The sequence below is a fragment of the Corapipo altera genome, unplaced genomic scaffold (assembly GCF_003945725.1).
Source record: "Corapipo altera isolate COAL_440 unplaced genomic scaffold, ASM394572v1 60, whole genome shotgun sequence".
Classification (NCBI taxonomy): Eukaryota; Metazoa; Chordata; class Aves; order Passeriformes; family Pipridae; genus Corapipo; species Corapipo altera.
Window position 1 is genome coordinate 33,748 of NW_020884912.1, and position 11,310 is coordinate 45,057.

Sequence of the window (11,310 nt, forward strand, 5' to 3'; positions counted from 1 at the left end):
AATATTTGTTCTAATATGCAGTTCTTGGTATGAAGGCACCAAGTGGAGACTGTGTGGGAACTTCAGTGCAGACTATGAATTATATATAACTCAGCAGCAATGCAATGAGATAGAGGAGAAGAGGACAAGAGGATGGCTGAGGTATAGGAAGCAAACCCTTTCCCAGGGAATACAACATAACAAATGTATCAGTGCAAGGCCATGAGGAAAAGAGTATCGAGAAACCAGGTGCAAGAGGCTGCCAGAGCAACCGTGGAGTAATTTTAAGTGAAAGGCTAAAAGCAAAAAAAGCCCCCTAAAAGTTGGAAAACCTTTATCAATAGGCCAGTACAAGTAGTTAAGCACTGTGCAATATTTGGATAACACAACCCACTCTAAGCCTCATAAAAAAGACATATAAATAGGCAATGGTATTTTGAGTGTATCCTGCACTCTAGGTACACACATAGTTTTAAACTATCCCATGCATTTGGCACACAGCAATTGATGGGAAGGTCTGAGCTTTTATTTCCAAGTTTCATTGTGCATACAATTTACTGTAGGCAGGGAAGATTAAAGAGTAAGGAATACCTAAATCTAGAAAGAACAAAGTAGATCTAAAGAGCTGAATGTCAGTAATTGCATCAGGTGCAAAAATACAATTAGTGACATTATAATTACTGAAATTAAATATCAATTTATATGAGTATGCACTATAATACTTTTGACAGCCTCAAGTATTATGTGATAGCAAATAAAAGCAGGATAACAGCTCCTAATTTGTAAAGAAGTAGAATCATAGAATCATTAAAGCTCACTTAAAGAATTTTATTCCATAAGGTACAAGGACAAGAAAGGTTTTAGTGCAAAGAGGATAAGTGCTAATAAATGCCCAGTAAAACCATGCATACATCTGCAGCTATTAAGACATACAACAGCTTTTCTAACATACGAACCTAGTACATGAAGTAACAAAACCTGCAGCAGCACCATGGAAAACTTTGGTCTGAAGGACAGAGTGGTAAGAAGACCATTCCCTTTGGGGTAGGATCCACCTTGTTTTAGATACTGCAGGCACATGAGTTGCTTGCTAATTGTATCTGTGGCTTCCTCTAGTCCACAGAGAGAAACAGGTACCACCGGGGACAATTCTTGCCATGTAGATATCCATTTAGCATGCCTGGTGGTAAGATGAGTCCAGGTGATTTCTCTCCCTTACCAATTTTTACGAGAGAACTTATCATCTCCTGGAGAACATTTTCTCCAGCATGTGTCTCCAAGGTTGTCCCTTTAAGTGTATGAGAGCTCTGCAACCACAAGGCAGTTATTTTTTTCCCTTCAAAACAGCTTCACTTTCCTCTCCCATCTCTCCTCTTTCCTCCAAGTGTTTAGGTCCTTTTTGCTAGCAGGATGGCATTTTTTTCCCCCCGTTGCTAGGTTGGTAGCCTAGTTTCCCAAGGAAAGGAAGCCTATGAGATCACACTGTCTTGTGTAAGTGCCAGTTGGTCCCTCCTAAATAATTTTTTGAGCTTGTGAGCTGAGTTTGATCAAACTTGACAGGGGATAGAAGTTTCAAAGGTTTAAACTGCCTACAAATGCTGTGGAAGTAGGCAGACAGAGGAGAAAAAATGCTAGGAGTGCATCCACTGCAGAAACAAAACTGTATTATTAGACACCAGAGAGTCCACATCAGAGACAGTCATTACCACTGAACTCCACGGGAGATACAATTTCACAGATTCAGTAGCTCATAAGACGACTTGATTAATATGAGCATGAGCTAAATGTTCTTCTCCCCATCTTCTAGAGCAAAAGTCTTCCAGTTACAGAGCAGCAGGGGCAGAGCTCGGAAACGACAGGCCGGCAGAGTGAGTTTAGAGCTAATTGCTGCTCCTTCTCACGCCAGTGCTCATGCGGAACTCTACTCAACTTCCCTGTGACTCCGGTGCCCCCATTTGCATGATCTAGTTCACATAAAGGATGAGATCAGGAACTTCAGAGCATGGGCTAAAGTGAGCGCAGCAAGTCCTAAATTGCCGTGAGCTGGAACAGCTCCACTGTGGTGGGTGAGTCTGTGTTACAATGGGCCATCACTTCCAAGCGCAGCTCCGTGATAAAGCGTCCAGCTTGTTCTTCCTTGCGTTTGTCTGTATTGCAGTTGCTAACGGCGATTCATTTAACACGAGCACGAGTTGGAACATAAACTAAAGACCAGCAAAAGCTGTGTCTGGTGCGTAGGCTGGCTCTCGTTTGTTCCTGCTGTGGCTTTTCCTAGAAGTCAGCCACCTCAGGGTTGCCTGACTGGTGAGCCCGAACAAAATCCTTGCAGTTCCTCGTTAACACTTGCTAGGGAGAAAAACAAGCTATTCACACAGATGGGATTCAAAGAGAAACTGAAATCAGTCATCTGACAGAAAAAGACCAAAACAAACTAACCACGGTGGACATTAAATGGAGACTGGGAGTTGTGGGGAGTTGTGCAACTTTGTATGTTCAGTGAAATATTGATGTTTTCTTCTTCTCCTAAGCCTTCTAAGTATTGATGTGCCAGATATCTGATTTAGGTGGAGAGAGTGCAAATCACCAACACCTAAAGAAAAGAGAGGGATGATAATTAAATGAATCTTTGATGCACAGCAAAACAAGGAACTTGCAAGAAGTGAGAGACGTGGCTGAAAATGGACCGGGATCTCTTCAAGAAGGGCAGGTATTGCAATTTGTCCTCAACAGCTTAGCCAAGGGCGCAGCCTGAAATTCACAGCCAGAAATGCCTGCAAAGCAGCATCTGCATTAGGGTGGTATGCTACATCATCCTTTAAGATGAGGCTTCTTCAGAGGGAGATGTGAACCACAACTCTTGGGCACCCAGGGCTGAATGTTTTCTGTTACACAGCAGATCTATGAAGCCACAGGGGAGCATCCTTTACCTATTATTTGTTGTTGTCACTTCAGTTCAGGCATTTTTCTTCTGATGAAAGCTAAAAGATAAAATGATTGTTCTAATTAGTAATGCCTACCTCCTCATGTAGCATTTTTCACCCATCAAATGTCTCAAAGTGCTACTCCCATTCAATAGACACTAGAAGTAAAGGTGAAAGAGATCAAATGAAATGTCTTGGCAACAGAATAAAGCCAAGTCTTGCATCACAGGTCTAGTAAAAGGGACAAGGGCACCTATTAAGCCTCAATAAAAAACAAAGCTTAGGACAATTTTCTGACATATTGGGTCCTTCAACGAGGCGTTGCAAAACTAATGTGACCAATGTTCCATGCCAACGAAATATGTTCTGGATTTTTTATTTGACAACATAATTTAGGGATTTCTTAGAATATGGGAAACAAAATGAGGCAATGGCTTTACAGGAATTGTTCCTTTGCAAAAGGCAGCTTGTGCCAGGAGACTGGAAAATTGAAAGTGCCCCAAGGGAGCACAGGAATGGAAAAAACCTCCTACACTATCCAGTGAAAACACAATGCATTAAAAGAAGCATAAATACCAAACTGGCAATGTACTGCAAAACTTCTTGTACTTAAGATACTACTATTAGAAGTTCTGACAAAGAGAGACGCTATACTAGACACATGATTTGACTCTTGAAGAGGTGCACTTGGTAGAATTATACCATGTACCTAGAGGAAACTTACTGACAGTGCCTGCAGCAAAATAGATGGTTTAAGGTGGGATAAATCTGTTTAAAACAACTACTATCAATATAAGTGGTTGCTTCTTTCTTATGCTTTCTTATGTCTCTTTTTTTTTTTTCTAGTTTGGTTGACTGAGGTTTGGTTTTTTTGTTCCCTCCATCTATTTGAATATCCAGTAGTTTCCATAGTGTTAAAAAAAACAGTGGTATTAAAGCGGTATTGAAGGACGCACTGCCCATCCACTCTTGAGGCTGCTTCACAGCAAAAAAGGTGCCCTGCAGATTTGATCTTTGAGAGATTTAGTGAGTTTTTCACAGTCCTTAATAAATTGATATCATAGCCAAGAAACCTGAAGGTGCAAAGCATGATGCACAGGCAAGCACTTTATATTTTGGTAGCACAAACCTGGAGTTCATATTTGAATAACATTCCTGTTTCAGGTAAAACTGAGCATAAAAAATCCTTACCTAGGCAGAATTCATATTGACTTCAGGCGATACTTTTTCCCAAAGAATGGCTGTGTAAAGGTCAGGACTAGTTGTTTGCCCCTGCAGTAATGTTGTTTTTCTAGCTGAAGAGACTTCCAGCACCTGGGAACAAGGATTTATTGCTGCTGGTGAATATCAGCACTCAGATGATGGTCAGTCTCACCTTGACCTTCGGGAGGCTGTTTCAGTCTTTCTTCTATATCAGCTTTGGAGATAAGCAAACAAACAAAATAAAACAAACAATAAAGCCTAAAAAGCTAGGGCACAGACCACAGGCTGGGTTTCTGATAATTTAAAGCATTTAAACCTGTTTTTTCAGTACCCCCTGAAAGGCAAAGCCTATGCTAGCACAATCTGCCCATCTGTTAGCAAACCCACAGTTCAGGAGCATGGGGCTTTGAGCGAAATCTTTTACACAGACCCATCATGGGAATCTGAGTGAAAAGGAACAACCAATAACTCACCAATAACAGTGCTGTTGACACTCTCCCACATCACCTCCAGCTTTTCTTCTCACTGGTGGAACTGGGCAGCAGAAGATCCTTAGCTCAAAGTAAATGAAAGCCCCTTGTGGTATCACAATTGCAATGAGTCTTGGGTTGAAACTGTCCCTCAAGAGAGGCAGCAGCCAGCTGGAAGCACATTTGCCAACAGCACCATTGATCATCAGCTGCCTGTAGCCTAAAGGAACTCTTTCAGACAGCTAAAATCGTATCTGATTTTGTAACAGACTCCTCTGCAGTCCTTATCACTTTGCCTGCCCCCAACCCTGCCAAAAAAAAACCTACCAAAAAAACCAATAAACCAAAAAAAACCACCCAAACCCACTCGTGATGAAAAATGAAGTGGTTCAGAAAAATAACCTGGTTTGCTACCTCCTCCTGCGAGTCCTGCTAGCCAACTCCTGCACTAGCCTCACTCTGCAGCACCCTGTAGGCAGGATCTGCAGCTAAGGTGAAGGAGAGGGAAAAGTGGGAGGAGTGAGGGGGAAAGGCACAGAGGCTGCATACCTAGAAAGCCGGGGTTATTCTTGCTGCCCACCCTGGAGACACTACCTCTGCATCAGGCAGGAGTAATAGAGGGAGAATCTGGCTTTCTGGATTTAACAAGCTCACTTTCCTTTAATTGGGGCCCTCAGGCACTGCTGTAGTACACCTAATGGCACTAATCATTAATGAATCAGCCCTGATGAATAGGAAGGCTGAACTGGCCTCTTTCTCCTTAGGTTGTCAGCCCTTCACAGAATCTGCTGGGTTTCACTGGGCAGGACAGCAACTGCACAGATTTAAAAAGGGTCTTGAAGAGGAAGGGGGCTGGAAGAGTCACCAATCCATTCATCTCTAGACTGTGCACATGAGCCAGGGACCAACAGTATCTGGCTGCTGCTTCTGAAACGTAGACATAGCCACCAGAAAGTCCTATGAAGTGAGTACTGCAGCTTACTTTTATACCATATCTCCCCCTGCTCCCTCTGTAAGCACCAACCAGTCTGGCTTCACTACCATTCATATATAGGTTTTCCTCAGTTCTGTATATTTGTGCTCAAGCTTTTTCTCCCAGCACAGGCCTGCTCCATCTCCCTGTTACAGCCTTTGAACAGATGGGAAAGGACTTTTTTTTCCCCCCCATAAAGCAAAAAGAATCGACCACCATCACCTCAGCCCAGTGCTGGCACGGTCTCGCCGTGGTGGAGGGCAGCCCAGGCAGGGGCGAGGCGCAGCCCTGCCTCCAGGGCTCAGCCAGGCTGCTAAAAGGGGGAGGCAGGAGGTGAGCAGCCGCCTGCCAAGCACGGGAGCATTCAGCGCTACCGGGGAAGGAGCCAGCTCCCCTCGGCCCTCCGGGGACTGCGGGGCTGCGGTTGCTCAGTCGGAGCTGGGGACAGGAATTAGGGCAGGCAGAGCCGCAATGGCTGCAAGGCTTCCCGATTATCCAGCCAGCTAGAAATGCACTGGCTTGTTTTTTTTGTTCCGACTATGGGTTTTTCCCCTGTTGATCTGCATTTATGCTTTTGTGTGTGTGTGTGCTTTTTTTTTTTTTTTTTTTAAGTAGGGGATAATTTTACTGTGGTCTCTGTCAACATTTAAATGCTTTGCTGTTGCATTTTTTCCCCTCTCCAGTTCACCAGCTCACGTTTGCCCAGGAGTTAAGAAGGGATGTTCAGAAGTTTGAACCTCTTCCAGCTCTTGCTACAGCAGCTGCTGCCTGGGGCAGTGGGACCAGCCTGGCAAGCGACACCCCAGCCTTCCCCCGCAGCCCTTACAAACCCTACAGGTGCAAGGCGGCAGGAGGCAAATCCAGTACACTCAGTCCCTTTCTGGGACTTGGCGGACGGCTTATGTTTCCTTGGCCACACAACAAGGCAAGGCAGAGCAACCACCCCTGGGGTCAAAAAAAAAATAAAAAAAATAAAGTCGACTATTGCTCGCGGGCTTCAGAAATAACCCCTGAAAGGGCCAGGAAAGGGAACAACCAATGCCTCGCGCATTGAGGGACTCTTATAAAATGAACGGGGGAAGGCGAGGGGGAGTTTGTTGATTGCTAGTGTTCGGGGAGAGCTTCGCTTGCCGGTTGCCCAGGAGGAGCTGAGCCGGCGGGACCGGGCTTTGGTACCACTTCCTGCCGCCTGTGCGGGAAATCCCGGGGTGCTGCTAGGCTAGCCCGGGAGGCCCGGTGGCACCCGACAACTAGAGGCCCCAGACAGAAGAGTCCAGGGGGAGGCAGGAGGGGAGGGAAGGGGCCCGGGCAAGACCACAGGGCTCCTTCTCAACCCGCTAGGCTGTTTTTCCCCGGCTTGCCACCGTTTATTATCCTCCCCGATGGAGGGCTAATTGGAGGATGTGCTAATTACGGAGAAATTATCCATTAGTAATTGAACCTCACGCGAAGATAACTCGAGTCCTCTAATGAGCTGGAAATCGCCCCCTTATTATGGCGTTTCAGCTTTCTTCTGAGGGGTGAGAGGGAAAGCTGGGAGGCTCCCTTCCACCTTTCTCCGACGGACGGGCACCGTCCAGCAGCCGGGAAAGCGGGGGCGGCGTCGGGGATGCCGGCAGCGGGCGGGACCTGCGCCCGGGCACCCTGGGGCGGAGCGGGGCTGCCGCCGGCAAGGGTCCCCGGAGCCCGGCTGGCGTAGCCAACAGGCTGCGGAGCTCCCCGTACCCCAGCAAGGGCTCTCTCTTCCGTCTCTCCTCGGCATCTGTCATTTCGTGCTACAGGAAACCATAAGAGCAGCGCCTGACCTCATGAATACAGAGATGTGCACAGAAAAATCAATTTAGGTCTATATCCTCTGTGGGGAGGGAAAATAACCCAAACCATTTAAACAAAGCTCTGCTCTCCAGGGTTTTCCTTTTTCTTTGGTGGTGGTGGGGACTGAGTCTAGAGGGAGGCCAAAAGAAAACGAAATTCCAGCAGACCTGTGTCTGACGAAGCGAGGCTGAGCTCTGCAAAGCCTCCCTAACACACGCATAATGTATTTTATCATTAAAAAATCAACATTGCTTCCAGTGGTAAAGGCGCCTGGCTCCAGTTCCTGAGCACATTCGTTGCTGGGATTCAATTCGTTTGGGAAATGCAGATTGGCTTGCGACCCACTGTTTGATTTATGAACTGTTACATTTGCTATTGCTTACACATTACATTGCGGACCTTGGGAAGGGAGGGGAGAGGGGGCGAAGGAGAGACCCTGCCACCCTACACATTGGTAAAGAGAGCTATTGCACAGGGAGCGGCTACCCATTGGAATAAATCACCTCGCACCAACTCGTGGCCCCTACCTCCCCATCACCCACTCGCCCACCCACCCACCCCGGGTCGCCATCTGGGCTCTTGCTTTATAAGTAAAAAGGACGTGTTTACTCTTTGATGTGCATTTCTTTATAAAGGCATCGGGCGCCTATAAATAGCCTAGGTTAGAGCAGCTTCTGCTGCGAAATCAATACCCCGTCCCCCCCTTCCCCTTGCTTCTTCGGCTGAGCTGCCTTATTAATTATGAAAGGGCTCCTCTGCGCCCCGGCTCCGGCTCGGCAGCCTCCTCCTTAATGGTGGTTGCTGCCTTCCCTCCGTCGGGGCTCCGCACGGCTCCTCACCCGCGGGAGAGCCGCGCCGCCCGCCCCCTCCTCTGCGGGGGGCTCCCTTCGCCAGTCCCGGGAAACGAGGGTGCTGCGGTTCGCGGCTTCGAGAGGAGGAGCAGGGTGGGAGGGTGGGAGGATTTATAGCGTATTTTTAAGACAGAAATGAAGGGGGGAAAAAAGAAAGAAAGAAAGAAAAAAAGCAGAAAGGCTCCGACTAAGCGACTCAGCCACCCTGTCCTTGTTTGAACTGGAATTGCCATGTTCGTCAAGGGATGAGTTCAGGATTTAGACTTCCTTGCCTTAAAAGCCCTGTCCTTTCCAAGATATTCTAGGCATATTTTATAAAAAGGACGACACCCTCATTTCAAACAATAATTTTTATTTTATACTTCTGTCTATACTTTGTAGCAAATCTTTTTTTGTTTGGTTTTTTTTTGCTGAATTGACTTTATAATAAACTTTTGTTTAAATTACATATTTCATCTCTTTTAAAATCAAGGCTCTTTTTTTTTTCAAAATCATTTCGCTGTTGTTGTTTTGTTGTTTTTTTTTTTCCTTTAGGTTTACATTTAAGCCCCCTTTTTGTGATCTCTACGGTTGGATATTCAGGTATTTTACTGGTATGTGTAACATCTAAAACAAAGAGGAGGAAAAAATTAAAGGCAGTGAATTCGGAAAGATGCCTTCGAACAGCAAGTAAAGGTAAACTCTCAGAGATGTTAGCAGCATCCCTTCACTCCTCCGGGCATTTAGACACGTCTTTCTTTTGCTTGCTCCTTCCTTCCTTCCTTTCTTAACTGTTCGTTTCCCTCTCTTTCTCTCCCTCTCTCGCTCTTTTCCCCTTGAGGAAAAATGTTCTTTTTTATTTATTTTTTAAAATTTTTTTGCAGTGGAATGACCAAAAAAAACAAGCGACTGTGGAGGAAAGATGAGAGATTGTGAATTATTCACCATATGCTTCACACGTGGACATCTACCTTGGATTTATCGCCAGTGCCTTTTTCTGTCTGCGGTTTTTGTTCTCGCCTCGCACACTGCCACATTTTTAGCGGAGCCCGTGGCTCGCCGGGAGGTACCCGGCCGGTTACAGCCTTAGCAGTAGGTGGCCCAGAGCCGTTCCTGAGATTGCTTTTGCGCAACGAGGGCTCGAGTTTGTTTCTTTATTTTTTTTTTTTCTATTTTTGATTCGAAGCGTTAGTAAAGCTGAGGTCCGATTTGGGCTGCGCGCCGCTGCCTGTTTGGTAACATTTGGCAAATAAAACACAAAAAAATAAAGGGAGAACGCTTCCACAGTCCTACATGGGTGTTTCACCATCATCAGCCACCACCACCACCATCATCATCATCATCAACCACAGAAAAGCACAACGTCCCCAAAGCAACGGATGGACACTTCCTCTATAGATCCAGCACATGGAGAAGGTGTGGGTGTGAGTGTGCTCGCCCCCCTAGAAAGGCAGCCAGGTCACTAGGGCGGCCCACAGAGCCGCCAGGAGCAGGGGCAAGGCCGGCGGGAGGAGGGACGGTGCCGCGCCGCTGCCGCCTCCGCACAGTTCAAATAAGCTGCCTTGGAAATCGAGGTTTTTGGATTCCCGTCTCAGTTTCTCCCAGAGGTCTGTCGCTCCTTCCTGGCAGTCAGTGAGCGCTGTGAGGGTGCAGGCGTGGAAATCATCCCAGTACCTGCAGGAGGGGAGAGCAGCCGGCATCAGAACAGGCACGCGCCCACCTTCCCGGGGAGGGGGCCGCCCCCTCGAGCCGCCGCCCCCACCTCCCGACGGCTGAGCTGAGCGGGGCATGCCTTCAAGGGAGGCTGGCGCCCGGCGGGGAGCAGCCGCTGGCTGTGGTTTCGGGTGTTCCCCCCCTCCCCAACCCCGCCTTCGGCACCAGCCCGAGCAGGGTGGTGCAAGAATTGCTTTGCTGGGTCCCTGGCGGAGGGGTCTTTGACTGAAGTGGGGAGAGGACATGGACCCCTCGGCTGGCAGAAGCTAGCTTAGAAGCCCACCGGCTCGTCTAGAGGGTTTTTCGTCACCGGTGGGAGCGGGCAGGAGGGGGTGGGAAAGGCATTGCTTTTCCCAGGCAGGAGGCGGTATCCTGGAGGGTCCCAGTGCGGCGTTAGAAACCCTCTGGAGGGATTTCCCGGGGCGGGAGCGAGCCCTTACTGCAGGGGCAGGAAGAGAGGAAGAGAATGAGAAGAAGAAGGAATAGGAGAAGGAGAAAAGGAGCATCTTCTTCTCTTGGTCCCTCCTGGGTGCCTCGCACCGACCCGCAGCAGGGCGGCTGGAGGGATCCCTCATGCACGGCCAAGGCTTTATAGACAGAGAAGGGATTCTCTTTCCTCAGGATATTTTCCAGCAATTCCCTCACGTTTCCCCTTTTCCTTTCAATTCTCCACGGGAACTGGACCGGTTTTTGTAGCCAGGACAGGACCCGTCCCATGGCCCCACCTGAGGAGGGGGAGGGAGGACCTTTCCTCTCCACGTTTGTATTATCGAAAATGACCCCGAATCTACCCTCTGCCTCCTATTTTCCCCATGCTTCAAGGCAGACGTCTGCAAATCTGAATCTCGATTTTCTTTCTTTTCCTTCTCCCCCCCCTCCAAAGTAGTCCTACAGCCTCTAATTTATGAGCACTCTAAGCTGGTTGTAGACTCCCAATGTTTGCTACATTTGTAATAAATAATGAGATACTGAGAAGCCAGAGTCTGAGAGCGTGCCTCTCCTGCAGTATTTCTGCTGTAATTGCATCTCCCAAAGGAAAATTAAATCTTTCACCATCTTCTTTCAATACACATCCCGGCACGGGGTGAAGGCAATCGGGTGGTGGGACGTGGTCGGGAAAAGGGCCTTTCTTGGAAAATAGGTACTTTTTACAGGTCAGGACCACCTCTGGTCTGGCACTGCAGGGTAAAAGGACATCATTTCAGGACGCTGCTGCCTCTGGGTATTTATTTCTGATGTAGGACACAAGGTAAACCGCAGCCCAGCATTTACAGTGAGGTGCCAGCCTTAGTAAGTGTTTGACTCAGAAATCTCTAGGTAGGAAGAGAGAAGTGTTACAGAGTCTCTTCTCACTTTCCTTTTTTTCCTTTTTTCCTTTTTTCCTTTTTTCCTTTTTTCCTTTTTTC

The 11,310-nt window shown here is 47.5% G+C and overlaps 1 protein-coding gene and 1 long non-coding RNA gene across 2 annotated transcripts in view; both read right to left on the reverse strand.

Annotated features, from left to right (window-relative positions):
- Window positions 1-792: 792 nt before the first annotated feature.
- Window positions 793-7,878, reverse strand: LOC113952282. Its single transcript, XR_003529490.1, has 3 exons — window positions 4,092-7,878; window positions 2,907-2,957; window positions 793-2,569 (listed from the first exon to the last, which is right to left on the reverse strand). It is a non-coding gene; the product is annotated as an uncharacterized LOC113952282 (long non-coding RNA).
- A 669-nt stretch (window positions 7,879-8,547) lies between these two features.
- The window catches only part of NRN1 (neuritin 1), an 8,693-nt gene continuing 5,930 nt past the window's right edge, over window positions 8,548-11,310 (reverse strand). The window contains exon 3 of the mRNA XM_027654175.1: window positions 8,548-9,865. Within this exon, the coding sequence (XP_027509976.1) occupies window positions 9,634-9,865 (232 nt within the window). The 3' untranslated portion in view covers window positions 8,548-9,633. The remainder of the gene's footprint in view (window positions 9,866-11,310) is intronic.